This window comes from Citrus clementina, unplaced genomic scaffold, assembly GCF_000493195.1.
Source record: "Citrus clementina cultivar Clemenules unplaced genomic scaffold, Citrus_clementina_v1.0 scaffold_3, whole genome shotgun sequence".
Classification (NCBI taxonomy): domain Eukaryota; kingdom Viridiplantae; phylum Streptophyta; class Magnoliopsida; order Sapindales; family Rutaceae; genus Citrus; species Citrus x clementina.
The window spans coordinates 50527971-50554191 of NW_006262339.1; the positions used below are offsets into that span (position 1 = coordinate 50527971).

Here is a 26221-nt window from a genome sequence, read left to right on the forward strand (position 1 = left end):
TATGGAAAGTAGTAAGAATAATGGCTAGCATTTCTTACACGATAATACGTTGTTAGTGAAGTAAGAGTCATTAATCTTAAAGAAAGTAGGAATAAGTTAAGGCACTTAAGACTAGGTCATATGAGTGAAGGAGATTTAAAAGAACTACTAAAGCAGGGGGTGTTTGGTAATGAAAAGATAATGTCTTTGGAATTATGTGAGAATGTACCCTAAGTAAGGCTTTTAGGATAAAGTTTGAAATGTAGTTCAAACTACCAAAGATAACTAGATTACTTACATTCTCAAAAAAAAAAAAAAAAAAACTAGATTACTTACACTCAAATCTGTGCTAGTATGCACAAAAGAATTCTCTAGGTGGTGTTAAATACTTTATGTCTTTTGTTAATGATTTTTCTAGAATGGTTTAGGTTTATGTGAAAGCAAAGATAAAGTGTTTAAGTTTAAAAACTAGAAAACTCTCTTTGAAACTTAGACTAATAGAAATATCAAAGTGCTTAGAACTAATAATGGACTTGAGTATTGTAATAAGTTGTTTAAGGATTTCTGTGCAAAAAAATGGCATTGTGAAGCACAAGACTACTACATACACATCTCAACAAAGATGAACAATACATTAATGGACAAAGTTAGGTGTATGTTGATATGTATAAAACTGCCAAACAAACTTTGAGTTGAAATTTTAAACATTATATGTTATTTGGTCGACAAAAGTCCTTCAACTACCTTAAACTATAAAACTCAAATGGAGTTGTGGACAGGAAGATTGTTGATTACTAAAAACTCAAAATTTTTGGTTGTCTAGTCTATTCTCATGTGAAACAAGGAAAACTTGATCCTATAGCTCAAAGAAGTAATTTCTAGGCTACTCTGATGGTGTTAAAGGTTATTGTTTATTGTTACAGATGTCAATGTGCAAGTGTACACAACAAGTAATATATTGATGAGTATATAGATCGTCTCCATAGGAATTGATGTTATAGGATTTGGTACAACAATCTTAATAGTGCATTTCAATCTAAATTAAAATAAAATAATTAATTAAACTAATGAGCTAGCTAAATTAAAAAAAGCAAATAAAAAAATGCAACAAGAAAAATCTCTTACTTTAATAAAGTATGAGATTAGAAAATATAAAAAATACATACTCCAATGTAGTTTATTTTCTGTTATAGTGTATTGAAATTTGTGTTTTCTACCATTTAACTTACCGGTTACTTTATAAAGTAAGGAATTCCCTTACTAGAGGGACTACGTCACTAGTATTAGAAAGTCACACAATGATATAATGACAATTAAAAATATTTTCATAATTTTACTGTTTATTTATTTCACAATCATACTTATTATTTTTCTTTCATTAAATCAAATTGTTCAAATATATCGCATTCTCTATCGCTAAAATAAAGAATAATTTCATATTGTACAATTTTAATAATTTATATTATAAACTTATTTATTCTCATTCTTTTATTAAATACATGTATTTTTACTAAGCGATTTAATGCATCGTTGCTCTGTGTGTGTGTGTTTGCACGCGTGTGTGTTGTTTACTCTTTTATATGAACTGTCATTCACACAAATATTTTATATTTATCATAAATTCATAAACTAATCTAAGATAACATTAACAACCTGATTTATGTTTAAATTTTAATTGCTTATATTCTTTTTAAATCAATTATCTTTTTTAGATTATTCGATTAATGTCCCCGTGCTTCGATGTATAAGACATTAAAATTAGTTGCGATCACTTGGAGTGAAGGCAGAGGCGGCACATGGTCCAGGTCATCACTCACATAAAATAACACAATCCGATAGAAGTAAATGTTAACGTTATGCTTAGCTTGATAGATAGATAAACAAATAGTAAACGAGATCGACAAACACGTGAATAATAAATAACACCATTATTAATTAATTAGTGAACTATTTGGATACCCAGTGGTTGCGACGAAGCAGCTTCTCTCGAGCTAGCTGTATAAAAATGAAGAGAAAAGAAAATTAACCCTGATCAGGTAGTTGAATCATTAATTGCTGTATTATACTTTATCCATCATCTGCCTACCAAAAATGCAGAACAAAATTATTCCAGAGGCGAGTGGGAGTGGGCAGCAGATTCATACTCAGTCGGACGATGGTTATGAAAAAACAATGCTCTGCTTTATAAAGGAAGCTGGGCATCGCGAAGGTACGGCGTCGCAAGATCAAAACGTGGTGGAGGCGCCTGATACCCAACCGCCGCCGGCGAAGAAGGACAGGCATTACAGGGGCGTGAGGAGGAGACAGTGGGGAACGTATGCGGCAGAGATAAGAGACTCTAATCCTAAGAAAAAGGGCGCAAGAGTTTGGCTTGGGACATACAAGACCCCTGAGGGTGCAGCGTTGGCTTATGATAGGGCCGCTTTCAAAATGCGCGGCTCAAAAGCTAAGCTTAATTTTCCCCACCTCCTTGAATCTGTGTGTAATGATGAGTCTTCTTCTTCGACAGAACGGTCCCGAGACCAAGCGGAGAAAGAGCTACAACGACACGTACTGAACACGGATGCTCTCATCTGATCTAGTTCTAGCTTGCGAGATTAATCAGTCATATACCATTTATGAACGATGGACCCTCTTTTTGTCTTATTCTTCTTAATGCGAGGGAAAAAAATAATAAAGAAATAAATAAATGAAAATGAAGTAGAAGAACCCAGATTCCAAATGAACAAATTGAAACTTGAAAAGGATCTTTCTTATTCTCGAAAAATAAGGGGCAATTTTAATTTTGTTTTATTTGAATATTATAAGTATGAATTTTAGTCCATATTACTACTCTTCAGAAGAAAAGAGGCAATCCCATTTTTTTTAAAAAAAAAAAATTACCGAGTAGTCCCAGTCGGGAACAAATTACGTAAGTTGATGTCACTTGAAAATTTTGTAAATAATACGTACTGTTCACAGATTATAATTTTATACGTATGCTTAAGAGAATCAAATCAGAAATCGCGTTGGAGACTGGAGATCCAATAAATAAATGGAAATTGCTTTCTGAACCACATATAATTATAAATACAAATAACCAACGATTAGGGCTCACTACATCTCATCTTATTGATAAGAGGTAATTGATTTCCTCATTTATGATGTTAAATAAAGAGATTTTGTTTTTTTTTTTTTTTCATGTTACAAAATCAAAAACCTTGCTAAGTTCATCATATAACCATATGAATTATTAGTCTTTTTCAATTTGTTAATATCTACAAACTGCTGTATAAAATTTTTTGTACAGTCCAAAGTGGTGACTTACCTAATATTTAAGCATTGGTTTACGTGTAATATATTAAATATTAGTTAATAAGTGAAAGCAGTTAATGAAAATAATTATGTAAATTCTTTGATGCTCTAACCAACCAATCCATTGATGATATGTAAGCTCAAATTGTTAAAAAAAAAAAAAAAGGTCGTACGATAATTTGTAATATATCTTATTGTTCACTAAGAAATAGATGGTTACATATTTAATTTGTTCAATATGAAATCAACCGTTACATATTTAATTCCTTTTAGTTCAATAACTTACTCTTGTCTGTTGAATCTTCCCATGTTTCAGAATCATAAATCGATAAAACTCAACAGCCACTTAATTAAAAAGCAACACATTATTATGCTTTCATAATTTGGGTTTAGGCCATCTATTTATCTTTTTATTTGAGGGGGTGGGATGGGAGTATGCTTCGATGGATTTTAAGAAATAAAAGTTAAATAATAAAAATAAGAAATAATGCTTATACCGTGCACGGTCGAAGCATGTGCGGTATAATAATAAAAAGGAAAATGATCAATCACTAACCCTAAGTTTTCTCAATGCTCGATGAAATTCTTAAAACTTTGAATTTTTTCACGCAGTCCCAGTTGAGGCACAGTTGCAGCAATTTCTCAAGGACATAATGAGTCAAGAGGAGTAATTGCAAAAATCTAGTTTAAGCAAACAAGAATAAATAAAGACAACCAATTGCAAATCAATTTAAATTCGGAATAGAACATGCTGAGAAAAATGAGATGCATTAATGCCTATAATGTTATAAAAACCATTCTCATCACAGCATCCACATCGACCACTTTAATAAAGAAAATTACAAAGTCGAGTACCTAAATCTACTAATGAAAATTTTTTTAGCCGCATGACAATATCGGTTCTTACTCTTGCTAACTCAATAGAAATAAAAATGGGTTCTAGAAAGGTCATCGACTCTCAGATATCAGCGTCAACAATGAAATTCACTATCAAAGAGGATAGCCTTGTCCCAAGAGCATAAACCATCTAGTTGTTGGATTTTGCCATGAGCAAAAATGTAGCAAGTCACCTAATACAATAAGTCCCACATTCTACATTTGTCTTCAGGATAACGGATGTCGCCTCCTGCATCTTCCCATTTGACAAGTCAAAAGCAACTTAAAAGGCAATAATTGATGTCCAAATGACTAACTACTAACAAGCCCAACTCCGTAACCATATAATATTGACCTCCAAGTTCCAACTTTTTGAGTTGGAAGCTCTCGATAAAACATAATTCTTAGAGACAAATTTGTAAAGCAAAGGCACATTAAATTACCTCTTGGGCCGGCCACGATCTTCCTCATAATCCATCACTCCACCAGGTTCAGAGTAGATCTCCTCGTGCCCTCGGCAGTCAACGTCGGCCTGCTTACAGTGTGTAACTTCTGCCACAATGTAAGTAAGACACATCGACCAACAGATCTCGGCATTTGAATAGTTCTAAGCCCAAATTTGTGAGTAAAATGTTCAAAATAAAAAGCTCTCCATCTCCTCCTCTCATTTGACCGGCACACAGGAAAGAGCACCTAACTGCCCTTCCCCCAACCACCACCCACTAACCCCCCACCCCCCCCCCCCCCGCGGCCGCCCCCAAAAATTAAAAAAAAATTCGAGAGGCTGAGAAGAGGAAAATAAAAGTTACAGTTGCAAAAGTATCATTCAGTATGCATAAAGTTCCCATCTGGTTCTTTACAAAAGCATTCAAAGAGGATAACCCATTGGTAAAGAGAAGCAACATACTATGTGTAATAAATCCTTGGCATAATATAGAAAAATAACTAGTGAATCCATCACCCCAACCTTTGAAAAATGAAAACAAAAACAAAAAAAAATTCCCTCCAACTCTCATCGCCAGGCAACGAGTCCTTTCTCAGAATCAACATTCACAATGACCCCACATTGCATCAAAGAACTAAAAATTGCACAATATGGAATTCTGCTACTAAAAGCTCATGTAGGATTGACAGACAAAATATAAATAAATAAATTATGACATATTTTGTTTCTGTCTAGCCAATCAATTTATATATATGTTATCACTGTTCAATAAACTGAATTCAACAGACCTTGTGCGAGAGGGACTTCTTTGCTTCTTCCACCTTTTCCTCAAGATCCTTCCGGTGTTTCTTGTCCATTTCATTCATACTATCTGCCCATTTTATCTTTTCTTGGATTGATATTAGAAGATTGTCAGATGTAGTCAGCCTAGATTTACATTATACAGAGATGTTAGATACAAAGATCCATCAGATTGTTCAAAAAGATACTGTATGATAACATTTTTTACATTTTGCAGAAGGAAAGCTGAATAAAAGTTATGCCTCAAAATCAAATGGAACATCACTTGAGTTCAACTTGCCAGTCAAATTAAGCAAATACTAAGCAGTTGCCTCAGAAATCATTAAAAAAATAATCATCAACAGAAATAAATTAAAAGCAATATGATACAAAATTATAGCATTATCTTTACATGCTAATAATATCAAGGTCAGAGGTGTAACAGGATTTTCTGTAATTGTTCACATGGTAAAATTCTTGGATGCAAATCAATAGTCATTTTTTAACAAAATAAAGCCAAGAACACAGAATTATTTTAAAGGCATTTGAATCAGAAACTTTACCAATTTGATAGGGTTTGAATCATACTCCCAAGCTGTCCAGGCCTCAGATCTCTTCCAGCTGCAAATTGGACCTACATCCAACAACAAGCAGTAGAGACTAGTCGAATCTGATACCAATTAGAAGAAGTCAAAGCCTAACGAGGACAGTGCATACCTCAAAGCATCTTCGCAACTGATCCAGCTTTCCTCTCACTATGCCCTAGCAGAAAGAAAGAAAATAAAAACTGGTCAGACCATCAGACCATCTGCCCATTCCTCATTTCTTCCATATTTCCAGCAATAGTAACCCGACTTTCCTCCCCCTCAAGACAGAAAAGCAGTGTATATATTTCCAGAATGAAGAACTTACTGAAAACAAAGAGCTCTAAATAACCATAATGTGGTTGAAGTCATTAATTAAATTACTCAGGAAAAAAAAAAAAGATTTCAAAGAAAATGATACATGAAATTTGAAACACCATTTGGATCATGCATCAAACATAACAAAAAATAGGACAATTCTTCCACATGTAAACAGAATACAAATGGCAAACCCTCTTTTCGATCAATGAAGATGCTTTTAACAAAATGAAAAATATGCTAAGACAAAGCTAATTGGGGCACAAATGCTCACAACAGAAGAATACTTACTGTATACATGCACTCATTAATAAGAAAATCTTCAAGTTCTCGTACATTTGTAACATCTAACTCTTCCATCAATTCATCATAGGGTAGCACCTAAAAGAGGAAATCCCCACCCCAAAAAAAAGGCATGTCAGTTAAGATATAAGAAAGAATAACTGCAAAAGAGAGATCAATATAGAAGTTAAAAAAATATACAAAATAGGTCAGGATGTGCTCAAAAGAGATATCAATATTATGATTGTAAGATAGGAATACGGTTAAAATCAGATAAGGTTTGACCTTCAAGTAAACAACATTGCGTATGCATATACATAAAAGTCTAAAATAACAGGAATGTTAACTTTCAAACCTTTGTGAATAAATACAATACAAGGGCTTAGAAGTATGAGCCATAAAATTCCTTAACGTCATAACTCCAACTCTATGCCATATAAAATATCCAGTATATCAACATAATGCAAATAAAATGATCCAGTCACATCCAATTTTCATTTTCACTCCAACTAGGACAGGAATCTGTAAAAATTATCAGGCGACTCAAAGAGACACAATATTGATTGTCATTTTGACAGCAAATACTAGAAAAAGACAATCTAAGACAGCCCAGAAATTGACAGCTCAAGTCGTGCTCAAGTGCGGATGCCCACATTAATTTTCATGCGGACTCGGGAATCTACAATGTTGTAAAAGATTTTTTACTTGTGACCGTATCAATTTAGGAAAGTAGGCTTAAGCTTGAGAGCTTGACCATATCAATTTACTTGGAGGAACAGTACCTTGTTCGTCTCAGCCAGTGTAAGCACAGTAAGCTGCTTCAGCTTGAGGACTTGATCAGGAACCAATTGTGGAAGATGGCCAGCATTATCTATAAATCAAACAGATTCAACTGTCAAAATCTCACCATAAAATGCCTTACAGAGCATAAAGGAAAAACATAAAAGTAAGACCAAGGATGCGACGACAAAAGTAACCCCTAAATTTATTTTCTCAAAAAAGTTAGTTAGAAACAAATTCTTAAGTCCTGTTGACTCTCCACGTCACATCTGATAAACGAATAAGCATTATGAACATATAACCGAATAACTGAAAAGTGTTAAGTAACAAAGAGAAATATAGATTGAACGAATGAAAATTAGAACGCTTACTTTTGTAATCACTCCAAGTCCCATGTGCAAACAATCGAAGCATGTCAAGGTATTTAGAGTTTTCAGTTCCCTCAAACTGCACAAGTTATGTAGTCAAAACCATAAAAAAAAAAACACTAAAATCATATTGTAATTAGTACCGAGTATAAACCATATAACGAATATTAATTTCATTTCCTAATCATTTCCTCTACTTTCTCAAAGACCAAAACAGAAGGTAAACTTCTTATAAAACCACATAATTTAATCTCTAACTCAATCAACACAAAGTTTATGTATGTGTGCGTGTAACATAATAAAGAAATTAATGAATCTATAAAACCCTAAAAGAGTTGCACATTTCATTTACTTCGGCAATATTGGGAACGGCGAGAATCTCAGAGAAAGCAAAGAGCGAGGGTTGTGAAGTGGCTTCGACGATAACGGAGCCGAGAGCCGCGCCCTTCTGATTCGAAGCTTGCTTTACAAAGTGATCGATTAGCTCTGCTTGTCTTTGTTCGATGTCCATCTTAAAATATGATTAAATCTACAGCGAGAATGAGTTTTTAGGTCATAAAGAAAACGCAAAAAAGGAGAGTTAGGGTTTCGAGTTTCTTCTTTATTAAACTGAACGGATCTTTAAGGTTTCGAATCTGTTTGTTTGCAAAAGTGAGATTAGATGAGAGATGGATGATGCCTGTGGAAAAAGTTTAATTCTGGTTGGCACCATCGTTTGTAGAGGCTTTTTACAGGGTATCAAGGTGTCAGTGCTACCAAGCGCGGTAACAAATGATGTGGCAAGATCTCACATCATCACCATCGATACCGCTTTTTTAAAACAATCAAACTATTGCAATTAATTAAAAACAAAATACATATTTGAAAATTGTCTTTATTATTGACTAAAAAATCGTTTACATTCATTGAACAAATCAAAGAACAACTCATTTTAGCGGTTGAATTTAAAATAAAAAGAATTCAGAATTCTCAAATACAGCCACTATGTGTCTAAACTTTTACCACTACTAATTATTGCAATTAATTAAAAACAAAGCACATATTTGAAAATTGTTTTTATTATTGACTAAAAATCCGTTTAAATTCATTGAACAAATCAAAGAACAACTCATTTTAGCGGTTGAATTTAAAATAAAAAGAATTCAGAATTCTCAAATACAACAACTATGTGTCTAAACTTTTACTACTAGTAATTTGTCTCGCTCAGTTTGAGAAATGGACTCTAGGAACTGGGCAAGTTTTGCTGATTATGGGCCTAATACTGGAGCGACGCGAGCGCCTTTCGACCCAAATTTATAGGCGCCAGCGTGCTTGTGACTCACGTTACCTGAGCTAAAATTCACCAACAGAAATGTGCCACGTCGACAACACTGCCTATGAGTGGTTGCTTTTGTATACGAGCATGTTGGTGCAAATACCACTTAGACTCCGTTTGGTACAACTTATTAAATAGAACTTATAACAATAGAGTTTATAGAAGTAGAGCTTATATTAATATTACTTTTGGACAAAAAGTCATTAGGTGTTTGGCTGTCAATTAAAAAGCTTTTTTTAACCATAAAACTGTTTGATTGTGTAAAACTAAAAGCGTTTTTGTGTAATTAAATTACCAAAAAAGATATGTATTCATAATTATATAACATGTAACAAAATGCATTATCCAAGCTATCAATTAATAAGAAAAAATCAGTTCAATCATTTCTATAATTTTCAAAATTAAAAATTGCATCATTGATGTATTCTCCCAAATAAATAAAATTATCAAAATTACATGGCATACTCCTCACCAAAAACGTTGGCTATGACTATGATTGCTCTCTCAAGTGTTGGGTATGTGTAGGGATTGCAAAATTAAAGTGTTGCCTATTTTTTTTTTTTAAAGAGAGAAAAAGTGAAGTGGCGGCAATAATTTTCGTTGGGTATGTGTTATACAAAATAGGGTACTATCTAATTAGTGAAATATGTCAAGGATATTTTAGATATTATATATTTTTTTGAAAAACTCTCTAACCTCTACTCTCAAAAACTCAAATTTTGGGTTTTTGTTAGTAGAGGTAAATTAGCTTATTTAAGTTTTAAAAAAAACTCTATTTAAAAAATAACCAAACACAATAAAAAATTTTAAAAAATGCGTATAAAATTAAATAAGCACTTATACCTCTTAAATAAGTCATACCAAACAAACACTTAGTGTCTCGCATAAATGACGACTTTTGGAGAGAGATCCTCTCCGTATTTGAGTTCTTATAAGTTTTTAAAGGTTATATATCATTCGTTTTTAGTTATAATGTATAAATAGAACCATAAATTATTTATAGTGATTGAAAATGGTATGCGGTTTGTTGATTTTTAAATAATAAATTAAAAAAGTAATATTTTAATAAAAATAATAATATAATATATTATAATACGATTGGATATTAAATTTAATATATTTTAATACAATACCATCATGTGTGACACTGATATCGTGCTTTACACGAAAAGCACTTAAAGTGAGCGAAATAATTGATTAAAATTCTCTAATATTATATTGTGGAAAACTTCAATTGGTGATTAGTAGTTAATAAGTAAAGTATATCAAATTATTTATTTATCAATACAACTAGGGGATACGATATCCTCATCGTGATGGTTAGTTGCAATTCCACTGGTGGATTAGATCCAAAGATGATAATTCCAATTTAAAATGAAGAGAGTTTTGTGTGATACAAATCTAGACTCGAAACTCAAACGTTTTAGTCGTTAAAGTAATAAAGTAACATAGCATTTGTGTTTTTTTTTTAATCTAAAATTTGAATTTGGTTGGAATATGAATTTGTCTGAATGCATATATTTGAGTGACATGTTTATTTTTATTTTTTAACATCTGAATATAAGTGTTAAGTTATTTTTTTTCTAAAAAAGATAATTGTTTCCTAAAAAGATAATGTCTAAATATGATAATGTATACCTTAATAAATCATAAAAAAATATTTGACACATATATTTTTTTTGACATTAATATATGATACTTATACTATCATGTTTAGTATATTAGATTATATTTTCTTGCTAATTACATTAAAAAAATATTTTATCTTTTGAATCGAAATTAATGCATTAAATAAAATTCATAATCTATTATAAAAATTGTAATTACAAATACAAATAGATGAACATATTATAAAATACATTCACCTAAAGTCTTATTTTGTTTAAAATTCTCATTAACAAAAAAATAATAATAGTTAAACAGTAATTACAAAGGAAAGGGATAATTAAAAAAATGATAAAAAGATAATCTATATGATAAGAAATATATACCTTCAATAAAAGTATTAAAAAGAGAGAATATAAAAGTTTTATTCAAATATTTTCATTCAGATAAAAGTTAATGTTTAACGTTTTTATTTAGACTTAAAAATTTTATAACCAGATATAAGTTATAGAAAATAAATAAATTAAGAACTTTATATGTCTGAAAATATTTAAAATTTAGACTTAAGAAAAAAAAAACCTAAGAAAAGTTGAGAATTGAAAAGGCTGAAGGATTGTTTCTGTAAATTTCCCTAATAGTATAATATTGCGAGGTCGTTTGGCGCGGATGATGGTACTCAACAAGGGTCGAGACAAACACGCCCTAATAAAGCCAACGGCGCCGTTTCGCAGTCTTACGTTTGAGCCTCAAAAATTCGAAAGAAGAATTTTGATCGCTGTCCTCTGAACACCTCGAATCGCCTCTCGCAAACGGTTGTTTGAATATGGCCTATCCCGTTGCTGATTCACAAAGTAATAAAGCTGCCGTTCAAGCCACAAACGACGACGCTTCTGCAAGTAAACTGTGCGTGCTCCTCCTCTCCCTTTCTTTCTTTATTTTTCTTTTGTTCCTTAACTTATTTCTTGTTAAGTTTCTTTATCCGTTGTTTGCTTGTCAGTAAAAGATTAGAAATATAATCTTTCGTTCTTTCGTTATGGAGAAACGGTATTAGTTGTATACCGAGACTCAACAGACTCAATGAGTTGAATAAGCTTGGTTGCTTCGAGATTCAGTGCACAAGCATATTCAACCGATTCTATATTCGTTCATGTGAAAGAATGATTTGCAAACGATCTCTTCGTATTTCTTCTAGTTGTACGATATTAGTGCTATATATTTGGAGATATTACCTATTAATTTTGGCGTATTGTATGTTTTGAAGATCATGTGTGAAGAAGGGATATATGAAAGATGATTACATCCATTTATTTGTAAGAAGACCTGTGAGGAGATCTCCCATAATCAACCGAGGTATGAGTTAGTTACCTAGAAAAATATCAGAGTTGAACATTTCAGCTTGCAAGGTATTCTTGGATTTGATTGTTCTTTCCCATGTTTAAAGGTTACTTTGCTCGTTGGGCTGCTCTTAGAAGGCTTCTCTATCAGTTTCTTGATTGTGGAAGTGACGGTGATAAAAAATGTCATACAAAGAAGCAAATATTATCACTCGGAGCTGGCTTTGATACCACATATTTTCAATTGCAGGTGCTTGACCCCTACCTCCCTTCCATATTTGTGTGGTTCTTGTAACAGTTCTCTGAAATTCTGTGGGAAATATTTCTCCAGTCCATTTACTGACTTAAAAAAAAAAAAAAATTCTGATCTACAACTTTTATTTTGACAGGCTGAGGGAAAAGCGCCGCATTTATATGTAGAACTGGATTTCATAGAGGTGTGAGTTTGAATATTTAGAGACTTTATTTTGGGTTCAGTTGGAAATTTGCTTATGTTTATTGTATGGCTATGTGTTGTCTGTTGGGTCAAGTCTTAAAAGTTATAGAGTGGGACTGAAACTTCCAAGCATCACTAGCTATCCAACAGCAACTTTGTTTTGTCTGCATGATGGTGTTTCTTACTTTTATAGCACACAAGAAATTTAAGTAATGTGTTATTTTTATTATCATGTAACTAATATGAACAAATGTCTGCAGGTAACTAGTAAAAAGGCAGCACTTATTGAAACTCATGGCGAATTGAAGGACAAAGTTGGTGTTACAGCATCAATCTCGCAAGGTAATTACCCTCGTCAACTGATGTCATGACCCTGGGGGAGTACTCTTTAACATTCTGGTAATCACAGAGTATTTGCTTTGGTGCATCATATTGGATATAAGGGTTGCAAGCAGCTAATGTCTGCCATTTGCTGATAACTCGATGGAATACCTCCTTGGCAATGCTTTTCCAACTCATTTGTTTGAACAGTCAAGAACGTGATTATGATTGAAGTTCTAACTGTTCTGTTTGCACTATATCCTATCTGTGATTTTGCAGCTAAAGGAGAAGTGCTTGGTGATAATTACAAGCTACTCCCTGTGGATTTGAGGGACATACAAATGTTAAATGAAGTCATAAATTTGGCTAATATGGATCCAAGGTTAGTTAACAGAATTCTCTCAGAAGTTATGTAAATTTCCTTAGTGTGTTTTCTGTCACCTTTGCTTTTTAGTCAATTGATCCTGTAGGATTATTCAATTACTGAAAATATATGGTATTGATTAGGAGTTCCTTTTTGGATAATGATTAGGATGCTTTCCAGCTGTATTTAGTCAGTTCATCCATATGTACTTGTTAAGAGGATTCGAATTGGATCTGGAGTATTTAGGTTATATCATAGTTTATTTTCTGAGTAAAACTATAATACTTTGGACTTTACCAAATTCTGTTCCTTGCCAACTTGCGCAATTTGATTTGTGAGACTTGGAAACTTTTTGATTGAGAGATGTTATTTAATCTTTATTTGTTGTCATATTTGTTTATATTTATATACTAATTTGCATTTTCTATATGGGTTCTAGTCATTAGTTTTCCTTTAATCCTAATGGAGTGATTAAGCTGCTTCATTCTGATGTTTTATCAGCCTGCCGACATTTATAATTGCAGAATGTGTTTTAATATACTTGGATCCAGATTCAAGCCGTGCTATAGTTGGTTGGGCTTCAAAAACATTTTCAACAGCTGTATTTTTCTTATATGAGCAGGTTCTATGCCTTCTCAGTCCTAAGATTTTTATCTGTTCACTGCAATTTCAATGGTTGGTTAAAAGTTATTATTAATATTTTTTTAACAGATCCATCCAGATGATGCTTTTGGACAGCAAATGATCAGAAATTTGGAGGTTTATTTTTCTCAGTTATCTTCTTTTGTTTTCAGTGTGGCTTAAAATTATAGGTTTACTTAACTTTCTCTTGAATAATTTATTTGGTTATAAGTAAAATTTTAAAGATGATTTTGAAAACTGAGAATAATTGTGAGCAAATTGTAGAAGACCGGTAATAAGTAGGGCAATATTGCTTTGGGCGTTTCATCATTCTATTGTCTGCATAGCAAATTAAATCAGTGCTCACAATTCTCAGTGTTTATGTTGATATTTGTTTCTTTGAATTTGTTATTCTGTTTCACAAATCTTCTACAGTTTGTGTTCTGGGAAGTCATTTGTATCTGTGTATGTATACATATATATATAATACCTCTTATGCATTTCTGTTTCAGAGTCGTGGATGTGCACTCTTGGGTATTAACGCTACACCAACATTACTTGCAAAGGAAAAACTGTTTCTTGACCAGGGTTGGCAGGTATATCTTATATATTAATGGTCTTTTGTTATAATTGCTACTCTTTTGTTTTTTTATTATTTTTATTTTATTTTTCCACAGTAAAAGGAAGTGCATAGATTGTAGATGAATGATGCTTTACTCATTTTTAATGGAGAATGACCCAAATGATAGTAGAGGAGTCATCTAGGATGGCAGAAGACAGAAACTAGATATGCCAGGCTGACAGTTTAGCATTCTAATGGATTTATTTTTCAAAATTGCATTCTACTGGATTTATTTTTCAATCTTGATTATCTTAAGAACACTGTAGACGGTGGATTTGCCATCTAGTGTTTGGGCTGCTATTGAGATACTTTAAATTTCATGTATATAAGAAATTTGCATAGACAAAATTTTCTGATAGTTTGCTTCTCTTCTTTACTTTCTGTTATTAGTTTTTAATTTCTCATAGTCATCTTTGGTGATACTTGCTATTTGAGGTACCAGCAAGCTGTTGCCTGGGACATGCTGAGAGTTTATAGTACTTTTATCAACCCTCAAGAGAGACGCAGGTATCTACTTGAATTTATCTTTGAAAGTGTTTCAGACAATTTGATCCAGAAGTTTAGTATGCTTGATGGGCGTTATGAGTTAATCATTGATTGTTTGGCAGTACCATATGAATCCAAGCTTAAATCCATTTTTGTTTTGGATGTAATTGCAAACTTCCAAGAAAATGGTGTCCCTATATATTCTCTAAGTCTAGAATGTGTTTTCTTCTTTGGCTAGACTCGATACACAAGCTTAACACATTCAATAATAAAGTATATATTTGCATTTGAATGAACCTGTTTCCTGACGTTTTGCTTGCTTGATATCTAGTTCTGGAAATACAAGGGTTTCTATATTTTTTGTTTCATGGAAACTGGCACAAAAACAATTGAAAAGTTATTTGGATTTTTTTATTTATTTTCTAACTAATGTGATGGATTCATATAAACTTAAAAATAAAAATAAATTGCTTGAATGTTATTATCTTGAATTAGTTATATTATCGTAATTTACATATTGCACATCATGCTCTGGTGCTCCCTACTGTGGTTTTAATCTGGTAATATCACTTCTGAGCCTGCTGTTTTAATTATTATATATGCAAATCATGGGGATATTCTCTGAATAATGTAGAAGCACGTATGCAATTATACACTCAGAAGGTGCACGTGCTTGTCAGTTGTAGTCGTGCCAATGGATCACTTGTTATGAGTTCAGCCGTGCAAGGCAGGGTGGCTTCTTTTTTATAATTTGAGTCAAGTCTAAGATTTCACTACTTAGGTAAAGAGATGTAAGTAAAAATGAAAAACTAAAGTTTGGTATCTTTTCTTTTCCTTTTTGGCTGTACCTCTGTGTGTGTGTGTGTCTCTGCTGCCTTTGGAGATGCTTCCTTTGCTAGGGTGGAGAATCCCTGGTGGTGCCTTTAAGAAGTTTTCTTTTCACAATTCTACTTGAATCACTTGTAGGACGTAAAGTAAATGCCTTTCCTTGTTTCTGTCCATCTCTATGCCTCTTTCACATAAACTTTGCCTTAGGAAGCTTACCTTTTAAACTGTGATTTTCTGGTGATTAGGATTGAACGGCTGGAACTGTTTGATGAATTTGAAGAATGGCACATGATGCAGGCAAGTAACGCCCTAATCCCTGCCATGAAAGACAGCAAATTGTTGCTCTTAATTAATAAGATGATATGGTTCAGATCTGCACGCCTGTACCAAATAGTCATTTCCTCTCACACACACACAAATACAGTAACACTAGTGGTGTGAGGCCATTCTGATCCACTTGTGTGGGGCTGCTAGTAACTAAAGGTCCCAATGTCGGTAATTGGGAGGCTGACTTACTCCTCACATGGTCCTGTGAATTGTGATGGTTGCATAACTATCAGTTTGTGCTTAAGTAATTGCTATTGTCATCGCTATTCTGTGACTTACTATATCATTTCTGTTAGTATTAACTTTGTCTCAAACTGCTGATTTTCAGGAGCACTATTGTGTTGCTCATGCAATCAATGATGCCATGGTATGTCTATCACGAACCTCAATTCTAATCATCTTTGTTTATTCCTTCATGTGTGTATTTTTGATATTATGAAATTACATTTTTGAGTACTAGTGCACAAATAATTGAGTCTATTGGAGCTTGATTATTTGTATCAGAATGACTGGACTGTTTCACAGACTCATTAATCCCTGTTATGTTTTTCATGATTCAGGGGTTGTTTGGGGATTTTGGCTTTCCAAAAGACTAAGAGCGCCTCCTCAACTCCTCTCTCAGTTGGATCGCCATGAAAGCTCGAGGCCTACTGCAGTCAAGATCTTGGTTGCCAAGTTTGGTGAAACGATTAATAGTATAGAAGCACGTGTGAATGGCACGTGCCGTTTAGCAGGAACAGGTCAGGTTAAAAAGGGTCTCCCCACCCAGTAGCTGGTCTTTAGCTAAAAAGTCCCAGAACGATTGATGACTTTGTGTGGATTCGTCTCTCAGTTTATTTATTGTTGTTTGTTTGTTTGCTTGAATCTGGAAAACAGATTTTCTTTTTTCTCCCTTTTTTTTTTTTTAAATAATAATAATTATGATTATGATTATAATTTTTTTTCCTGCTTAGCTGTTTGGCATAGAAACGTGGTGGGACCTGACCGAAAACCAAAAGTGTCTTACATGATGCATACACTTAGCCTTTTTGTAGGGTCATTGTCATGTGAACGTAATATATTTGCACGGTTGGTTGCTTTTAATAAATTTCTTCCCTCTCAATTCTCATCCCCTCTTTCGTTAGCCTTTGTGTCTCTTTTCTCTTGATGGCCAAAATGCCCTCGCGAGATTATGAGTGCTGTCTAGCAAATTTAGTGGCCCCACACTACAACCATACCGTTCTAAAGGAAAGAATATCTTCTCATTGTTTTTTGGTGATTTTGCCACAGTATTTAGATCAGTGGACTGTGCCATAAAGAGGGAAAGGGAAAAAGATATCTGAGTGAAAGAAATACGATGGTTCATTGTTGCGTTGATAGAAGTAACCACTAACTAGAAGTTGAATTTGTCGTTTCGTATTTCTTTGCCAACGTACAGAAGTAACTCGTACCACCAGATGGTACTAATTTCCGCATTGAGGATTGTCTGAAATTTATATTGTTAAATTTGTACTTAAATTGCCCATTCATAATTCTTGGTTCATTTATATTTTAGGCCAACTTCTCAGACTCACAAGGTATTTGCAGAAATTAGAACTTTTCCCGCCACCTCCTAGGAGGAAGAAAAGAAGAGGGAAGGTGGTGGAGAGTGGCCTTGGGGTGGATGGGCGAGGGGGCAGTGGAGATAACCAATTTCTGGATGGGACCCACGTTGTTGACCTTTTTAGGAATTAAAACGGTTGCATCGTTTTCGTTTGATGACTTAATCATTTCTCCTCTTTATTTTATTTTATTTTATTTATTTTTCTATACTTTAAGCGTCTGCTTGGAATTGGATGCTTATAACAACAATCGGAGTCCGGACGAGAAAATTAATAATTTAATTTTGGCAACTCCTTTGTTTACAGTTGGGTCTGCTTCTTTGAACTGATTTTACGATTTCTGAATCTCGATTTGGTTAATTTAACACCTCTTTGTCCTTCTGTTCTTCTCTCCGGGAACAAGTAGTGGTACTATTGCCGCCGTTGTTTAATTTTCAGTCTCTGATATTTTATGACAGAACTGTTTTTAATTAAAATTTACTCCCAAATTATAGTTGGGCAATCTAAATCTGGCTGGCTATCTTCAACGGTATAGCAGAACTATAAACAAGTTTGAATCATTTCCACAAAAAAAAATGTCTTTAAGATATATCTCTTAATAATCTTACTAATAATTATTTTATAAAAAATTAAGACATACTAAAAGAAAAACAATTACATGAAATTTTATATTACTTTCTAAGGTTAATTTGACAAATTAATATTTCTAAAAATATTATAGTATGGGTATTATTATTATTATTAAAAAAAAGAATAAGAAGTGTAATATATTTAACAATAAGGTATTTGATGTTTTTTTTTTTTTTTAATATATGGATTAAGCACACATTTAATTAAAAATATAGGGACTAAAAAAAATATTTACCTATTTCCAAGAAAAGATTAAAATGATTTTTGTGCAATCGAGTATCCTCGGTTTATTACCTAAGATCAAGTTCCCAATCTCAGAACTGGACAACAGATTAAAGGCGAAGGTGAGGAATAATTTGATAGGAGCCCATACCCATTTGTATAATTCAAGAAGAATCAGATACCAAACGAACAAAAAATTGTGGGTACTACTACTAATAAGAAAGTTGTAAGCAAGAAAGTCTCTTTCACCTCGTTAATTTTAACGGCAAGGTGAAAAGGTCAAAACTTTCAAAGAAAAAGAAATGGGCATAGATAATTTACAAACAAAAGAGGAGAAAGGGCGGTGCATGTGGAGTAGATGCTTGGGTCCAGTGAGGATCAAATTTGAATGGAATAGAAAGTGAAGGAAAAAACTTCCTTTCACCGTTTTCAATCTTTGCCTTTCACCATCTCCCTTTTCTTTTCTTTTCTTTTCTTTTCTTTTTATTATTATTATTTTATTTCTTTAAAAGAAAATTTTGAAAAGAATCCATTCATTGTTTGTGGAATATCTAAGCGCCTCTAGCTTTCTATGCTACACTGACTTGGGCTCCTCGTGGAATAAGCCTTTCCAAAACCCGGAAAAAAAAATTTAAAAAAAAATGAAAATCGAGTCTAGCAAAAGAAAAATTAAAGGAGTGTGCATTTTTGCTAAATGAGTTGGTCACAAATATATGTTGGGGAAGAATGAGTGTGTCAGCGAGTGTGGGTGACGGATAATATTTTCGTTTTTTTTTTTTAATTTTATTTTTTTACTGTTTTATTATTAAATTACTGGTGGGTGTGGTCACAACAGAAATTTTATGATCATGTTTTTTTTTTTTTTTTTACTTGTATAAAACTTTAAATGCAGAAGCCTACAATAATAAGACTGCCGAGATCGGGAGTGTATCCATCGTCAAAGTTGCTTTCCTGCTTTCCAGATAAATTAGTAATAACATTTGCTTGGTTCAAGAGCAAAAATTCCAACTAACAAGAAAAACAAAATCCAAACAGTACATTTGCCTATGGCCCTACCTACCTATCACCTATGGGCCTTAAAGACTTTAAAATTAATTAATCAACATCTGATCCGGGACCACAATGCTTTTTCCCACTATACATTACGGTCATGCCCATTTCCTAACAAAAACAAAAGGCAGCCTTCTTCTGCATTATCCCCCCCCCCCCCCCCCGGTAACAAACAATATTCAATTATTAATCAACCAACCAACCTCCCTCATTCAATCTTAATCAAATCCTATACTTTTTAATTACCCACTAAACAAGCTACGAGTGCGCTGCCATCAGTGAGCCTTTTTTTTAAAAAAATAAATAAAAAATAAATAAAAAATTAAAGATGAAAATGAAAACTTATATAATATTATTTGAGAGAAGTAATATTAAAGCTCCAAATCCTGTCACTGCACTGATTGTTCACTTTCTATAAACACACACAGAGGTGAAATCCGGCGCGGCGCCGAGACACAATGGGTTGTACGGCATCGAAGCTGGACAACGAGGACACGGTCAGGCGGTGCAAAGAACGGCGTCGTTTAATGAAAGAAGCCGTCTACGCTCGTCACCACATGGCTGCAGCTCACGCCGATTACTCCCGAACCCTCCGCCTCACCGGCTCGGCTCTCTGCGACTTCGCAGCCGGCGAACATCTCTCCATCTCCGACCAAACCCCCGCCGTCTTCCTCCACCCACCAAACCCCTCACCAATAAAAGCACCAACGACCAATCACATACCTCCACGTGTCAAACCATCACCCGTTCCCAGCCCCGGTCCCGGCCGTGGCCCCAGCCCCAGCCCCAGCCCCAGCCCCAGTCTGCATCATACACCGGCGCCACCTTCTCGACCGTTTTCCCATACACCCAACGTGACAGCACCTCCCAAACGACGTCGCAAGCCAGCGCCGAAACTCCCTCACATTCTATCAGACTCAAGCTTGGCTTCGACTCCAAGAAGCCAGATGACAAATAACTTTTACCCAACAGCTTTCCAATCGAACTCCACTTACTCGAGCACGCCTTCACAAGCTTCCTCTGTTTGGAACTGGGAAAACTTTTACCCGCCCTCTCCTCCCGACTCCGAATTCTTCAATCAAAAAAGCCGGCAGCGTCCAGAGCCCGACCCGGAATCTGAGTCCGAGCCCGAAACAGAGGCCGAGAGATCCGAGTACGATTTTTTCCAGCCACACCAACAACAACAGAAAGAAAGAGAAAGCCGCCCCTTCCCAAACAATTTCAATTACAACGGCAGCGTTGCTGATGAGGAGACGGAGAGGGAAGAGGTTCAGTGCAGCGAGTGGGGGGATCATTACAGCACGACGACATCGTCTGACGACGAGGAAGAGGAAATGGACAAGGAGTCGAGATCCGAGATGGGTGCCCGGTCGGACTTCGGGTCTTCGGGGAAGCAGCAAGAGCCGATAAAAAAATTCGACGATGCGGCGTCGTCTTCGGCTAGTTTCAGGAACAGGGAGATCTCAGATATGAAGCTGGTTATCAGACACAAGGATTTGAAAGAGATCGTTGAAGCTCTTAAAGACTATTTCGATAAAGCTGCTTCTGCCGGCGACCAGCTTTTCGAGATATTAGAAATCGGCCGAGCTCAACTTGATCGTAGCTTTAAACAATTGAAGAGTGGGTCGTTAAAAAAAAAAATTTCAAAATCATTTAACAATTTTATCATTCAATTTTAGTTAAATCATTAAAAAGTTATTTTTGGATGCTGCAGAGACTGTGTATCATTCGAGTAGTTTGTTCAGTAACCTGAGCTCGAGCTGGACTTCAAAACCGCCGTTGGCAGTTAAGTACCGGCTCGACATTGATTCTCTCAACGAACCGGGCGGTCCGAAGAGTCTTTTTTCCATCTTAGACCGGCTCTTGGCGTGGGAGAAGAAGCTGTACGGGGAAGTCAAGGTAGAAAATTTTAAGCAATTATTTCCCCCGTTTTTGTTTCAATCCTTTCAAAAATTCATATATATGAACAGTTTTAAGTTAATTATTAATTAATATTTAATAGGAAAATGTGGCAGGTAAACATAAACTTACACATTATTAATTTGTGTAAAAAAAAATAATAATAAAAAACACTAGGCAAAAAGTGGAGAGAAAGTGATGACTAGGATTTCCATCGTTGTTGGTAGCGTAAGTCGACCGCAGTATTTGACTCGTGGTGGACGATGTTAATTTTAAGTAATTTACCGTCCTAGCTAGCTGTCTTTTCCTTACTAAAATGCCCCTGGAAATTGTAACCCCACGTGATCGACCACACTCACAACTTCTTTGCGGTGGGATTAGGCTGTAGGCTGCATCTTGGGGGTATTGTCGTGATTTGGGCGGCTGTCGTTTGTCAAACTTTTTACATCATTGCTTCTTTTCATAATCCGCATCTGTCGACGTGCTTGTGGCTGTTGTGGGTCTACTAGATATGCATGCATAAATAATTAATGCCCAATTATATCATTTTTCTTGATAACAAGCCCTATTAATATTAAATCTGAATATGGTCATCAAATTGAATGATGTAATGTAATGAACAAGTGATTTAATAAAATTGATTAAGAAGATGGGGTGTAGTTTTTATCGGTTTTGGTGCCAGATTTGTGGAATGCATTTGTGATGTAGCATTTGATTTACGATGAGTCGACAAAATGCTTTGAATTTAGGCTAGAGAAGGTGCAAAGATTGAGCATGACAGAAAGCTATCAGCTTTGCAAAGTCAAGAGTACAAGGGGGAGGATGATAGCAAGCTAGACAAGACCAAGGCTTCAATTCAAAAGCTACAGTCACTAATTGCTGTTGCATCTCAAGGTGTCGATACCACCTCATCTGCCATCATCAGTCTCAGAGACAGTGACCTTGTTCCACGGCTTGTTGATCTTTGCCATGGGTATGTCCCTTTCTTTTCAATCTTATTCATTCTCGATCAGAGCAATGGTTTATTAAACTCAAATTGAATGATTTCTTTTACCCCACGAAGAGTCATAACTTTTTTGGGTTGGCTCATGTTGTAGCAAAATTCAGAAGTGCCTGCTGGCCTTTTTTCCCTCTGTCCAAGTTTTTATTAGTAATGGATTAATATATTAGTGTGTTTTAGTCTTGATTTGGTACAAGTTGTTTTCTCTGTTGAAACATAATGCTGTGGATCTCTCACGTTTTGCTTGGTTGGTAAATCATTATGAGACACTGCTCTGCTTTTGCCACTTGCTTTGTTCTGTATGCCAGCACACTTGTTCTCAACTGGGCAACTGCTAGCTACCTCTTATGTAGTGGCCCAGCACCGCACCATGCCTAATTGCCTACATTTCATTTTCTCAGATTCCAAAGTATTTTGTGGCCAAAATCAAATCATAGAGTGGAGTTAGGTAGATCAAATTAACTGATATGGTCCACCACCATTATCTATTTCTTAGGGGGGAAAAAAATGTACTAAGCCCCACAAGAGGAAAATATTCAAGGACTGGTTGCAGAATGTGTCAATCTAAGTCATTTTGTTATTATATTGTGCCAGTCTTGAAGGCAAAGTTATGTTTCATTGTGTTCTCATCATTCAACCACAAATGACTTAATAGTCATGCATGATAAGCATTGCCTCACTAGAATATGATTATCATAATTTTAGCTAACTTTGTAGCTTAATTGTCATTTAATGTTGCTTGCTGGTTGCCAATGCTTTCTTCACAATTATATGCTTTTGGGAAATCAAACTTATGGCTCAAGAAGCCTTAAAAGCTGAAATTGTTCCTAGAAAGTGACTACACTGTATATACAAGATAGTGGTTGTCTATGGCAATAAATCTTGGACCTGACAATCACCATTTTTTATCTTGTAACTTGTTCAAAGAAGTGATTGTTGCGATACAGTGACTTCTTGTCTTTGTTACATGTTCAGTGGATTTATCATGCTGCTTAACTGATGTGAACTTAAACCATGTATTTTAATATCTGATATATTGAGTGCAGATTCATGTACATGTGGAAAGCAATGCATCAGTACCATGAAGTTCAAAACAACATTGTACAGCAAGTCCGTGGACTCGTTAACCAAGCAGCCAAGGGTGAATCAACTTCTGATATGCATCGACAGGCCACTCGTAACCTTGAGTCTGCTATTACTGCCTGGCACTCCAGCTTCTGTCGCTTAATAAAATTTCAACGTGATTTTGTCCGGTCCCTCCATGGCTGGTTCAAGCTCACCCTTATCCCTGTCAGCAATGACAACATGAGTGGTAAAAGGGAACCTTCTGAGGTGTATGGTTTCTTCGATGAGTGGAAGCTTGCTCTTGAGCGTGTTCCGGACACAGTTGCTTCCGAGGCCATCAAGAGCTTCATAAATGTTGTTCATGTGATATCTGTAAAACAAACTGAAGAGCTGAAGATTAAAAAGCGAACTGAAACTGCATCAAAGGAACTTGAGAAGAAGGCTTCATCTCTTCGTAACATAGAAAGGAAATTCTACCATTCATACTCCATGGTAGGTATTGGGCTTCCTGATCCTGGGCCTGATAATGGACATGTATTAGATGCTCGAGACCCACTTGCTGAGAAAAAATTGGAGCTTGCCGCCTGTCAAAGGCGGGTGGAAGATGAGTTGCTGAGGCATTCCAGGGCAGTAGAGGTGACCAGAGCAAATACACTGAACAATCTTCAGACAGGATTGCCAGGGGTTTTTCAGGCATTGACCAGCTTCTCTACCTTATTTACTGAAGCACTTGAGATGGTATGCACTCGTTCCTATGCTATCAAATAGATATACCATAATTTTTCCACTTGAATTTTTTAAAGTTGAATTTCATAAGAGTTGGAATTTTTGCCTGTAGGCTCCTATAATTATTGCAGTTTTTGTTCTCTTTTTGGTGGGAAAGGGGGAGTTGATATGTAAATATGTGGATTCTTTTTTTGTGGTTTTATGATATCCTGTTTTTGGTCAGTGGAAGAAAATGTCTTTGTACAGGAAATTGCTTGGATTGTTATTGGTCAATGGAAGAAAATATCCAGACAACCCATTTTTTTTTCTTTTTTCTTTGTTAATTTTTAATTTTAAAAATGGGGGAGGAGTTGTTTTTCGTTCAAAGAACACAAGACATTGTGACACAGCAGGAAAATGTATCTTAAATTCTTAATGCCATTTGCTCTTTTTATCAAATGCAAGTGCACCCTGTGATTAAAATAAATAGTCAAAGATTGGTTTTGTCTTTTACGGTTTTGCTAAAGTTAGGATCCATACCTACATTGCCTATTATGAACTGTCAGTGGTTGGCGATGTAATCATTTAATTAGGAAAGTATATGCTTATGAGTTTCACAATGTCCGCTTGTTCATTATGTTTGTGTTATCATCACATCTGATCTTGGTTGCAAAGCTTCTAACCAAATTTATAAATCAACAAAAAGGTTGTAAACAAAAGGATGCATTGATGTCATTTTCCGGGTCTCAACTCTGAAAGCAATCTGAGTTCTAACTTGTTCCCACATTCTGGTTTGAATTAATGGTACACAGAACTAAAATAGAGACAAAACAAATAGAGTAGTGACAGCAAACAGTTCTTCTCTTGGTTCAATAATTTTGTCTTTTATTCTCTTGCCCTCAATTTTGTGCATTGACATCTTTTTCGTCATTTACAATGTATATTTATCTATGTGTGTGTGTGTGTGTATGGCGCCTGTCATATGATCAGCCAATGGTGAATTCGTGATTACCTTCTAGAACCCGTTACGCTACAAAATAGAAATACAATAGAAAAGGGATGATGAGTGAGTGATTGTCAATTTGTCATGGCACGGCAATGAAGAATGCATGTGAAAGATACGGAGTCCACACTTCGAGAAAGCCAAACTGACACTGTTTTGAAAATTTAAAATGAAAATGAAAAAATTAAAAAAAAAAGGTCCAAACGGCGCCGTTCGGCTCATAGTCACTGTTTGAGCTAAGTATCAATCCTGTCACCTGTAATTTTCGGAGAGTGGAAGTGGGGACCACCGAGTAACTAAATGAAATACTTAAGTTAAAAATTAAAAATCAAAGTTGGTTGGCGTGAGTGGTTAAGTGTTCTCACTCTTTAAGAGAGGTCAGGATTCAAATTCCGTTCTCGTATGAAGTCACCACTTTGGCCAGTACTTTACTTTTTATGGACCGACTCAGTGCGAGCAGGAATTAGTCTGAATTGTGGTACAAACTTAAAGGTGCCTCATACAGTTGGGGTCCACTCAAGACTACCTCGTGGTTCAGACAAAAAAAAAGTTAAAAATTAAAAATAAATAAATAAGAGCAAAGAAATAATGGTTGGCCTCAGTAATCAACGCTTTACTTATACGTAGGAATAAGATAACAACGTAAAGGCTGTTAATTCATCGGACATATTTTTTTTTTTTTTGGTTGGTGGAATTTACATAACTACATAAAAAAAATTTGAATTCTTCAAATTTAGCCCTTCTAATTTTTTTCTGTCCTCTCTAGTTAAATATATAATTTTTAACCAAAAAAAAAATCCTCACTACTCTCAACAAATCATCAAATTAATATATCTTAATAAATTACCAAATTTCACCACTCTCAACAAATCTCTAAAATTCACAATTCTCAACAAATTGACATGGATGTTGTAAATTTTTTTTTTATAATATGGATATAAAATACTTAGTTTGAGTTAATAGGTTAAAAAAACCTCAAAATAAACAAATTTTGAATAAAAACGAAGTGGAAGACGAACAGCGTCCGTCGCGATAGGTGTTCATCGCATATGAGCTTGTCCAATAAATAGCTGTCGCACTTGGGTTTCCTGTCGCATCCCGG

The 26221-nt window shown here is 34.8% G+C and overlaps 4 protein-coding genes across 13 annotated transcripts; 3 read left to right on the forward strand and 1 right to left on the reverse strand.

The window, feature by feature from the left end:
* Window positions 1-1919: 1919 nt before the first annotated feature.
* On the forward strand, window positions 1920-2748 carry LOC18047945 (ethylene-responsive transcription factor 13). Its single transcript, XM_006445356.2, has one exon. The coding sequence runs from the start codon at window positions 2071-2073 to the stop codon at window positions 2554-2556; it is 486 nt and encodes a 161-aa protein (XP_006445419.2). The 5' UTR covers window positions 1920-2070; the 3' UTR covers window positions 2557-2748.
* Window positions 2749-4025: 1277 nt separating this feature from the next.
* Window positions 4026-8625, reverse strand: LOC18047946 (COP9 signalosome complex subunit 7). Of its 5 annotated transcripts, none has more exons than XM_024188910.1 (9): window positions 8059-8625; window positions 7710-7785; window positions 7341-7429; window positions 6568-6657; window positions 6092-6136; window positions 5938-6008; window positions 5383-5521; window positions 4593-4681; window positions 4026-4405 (listed from the first exon to the last, which is right to left on the reverse strand). In XM_024188910.1, the coding sequence occupies exons 1-9, from the start codon at window positions 8215-8217 to the stop codon at window positions 4378-4380; spliced, it is 786 nt and encodes a 261-aa protein (XP_024044678.1). In that variant the 5' UTR covers window positions 8218-8625; the 3' UTR covers window positions 4026-4377. The 5 variants fall into 5 exon arrangements, with proteins under 5 accessions (XP_024044678.1, XP_024044679.1, XP_024044680.1 ...); XM_024188911.1 differs by having other exon boundaries at window positions 4026-4399; window positions 8059-8623; XM_024188912.1 differs by having other exon boundaries at window positions 4026-4399; window positions 4593-4698; window positions 8059-8622.
* Window positions 8626-11242: 2617 nt separating this feature from the next.
* Window positions 11243-16885, forward strand: LOC18047947 (tRNA wybutosine-synthesizing protein 4). 6 transcript variants are annotated; one of them, XM_006445366.2, is made up of 13 exons: window positions 11245-11529; window positions 11888-11976; window positions 12068-12210; window positions 12350-12397; window positions 12657-12738; window positions 12997-13099; window positions 13583-13703; window positions 13793-13840; window positions 14215-14298; window positions 14767-14831; window positions 15884-15935; window positions 16294-16332; window positions 16526-16885. In XM_006445366.2, the coding sequence occupies exons 1-13, from the start codon at window positions 11450-11452 to the stop codon at window positions 16559-16561; spliced, it is 990 nt and encodes a 329-aa protein (XP_006445429.1). In that variant the 5' UTR covers window positions 11245-11449; the 3' UTR covers window positions 16562-16885. The 6 variants fall into 6 exon arrangements, 5 of the variants coding, with proteins under 5 accessions (XP_024044783.1, XP_024044785.1, XP_024044784.1 ...); XR_002906543.1 differs by lacking the exon at window positions 15884-15935 and having other exon boundaries at window positions 11243-11529; window positions 14760-14831; window positions 16526-16538; XM_024189014.1 differs by lacking the exon at window positions 15884-15935.
* Window positions 16886-19813: 2928 nt separating this feature from the next.
* LOC18048881 (nitrate regulatory gene2 protein) lies at window positions 19814-24387 on the forward strand. The gene is made up of 4 exons (XM_006445367.2): window positions 19814-21067; window positions 21162-21346; window positions 22096-22319; window positions 23393-24387. Exons 1-4 carry the CDS (start codon window positions 19906-19908, stop codon window positions 24177-24179), a joined length of 2358 nt encoding a protein of 785 aa, XP_006445430.1. The 5' UTR covers window positions 19814-19905; the 3' UTR covers window positions 24180-24387.
* The last annotated feature ends 1834 nt before the right edge of the window (window positions 24388-26221 follow it).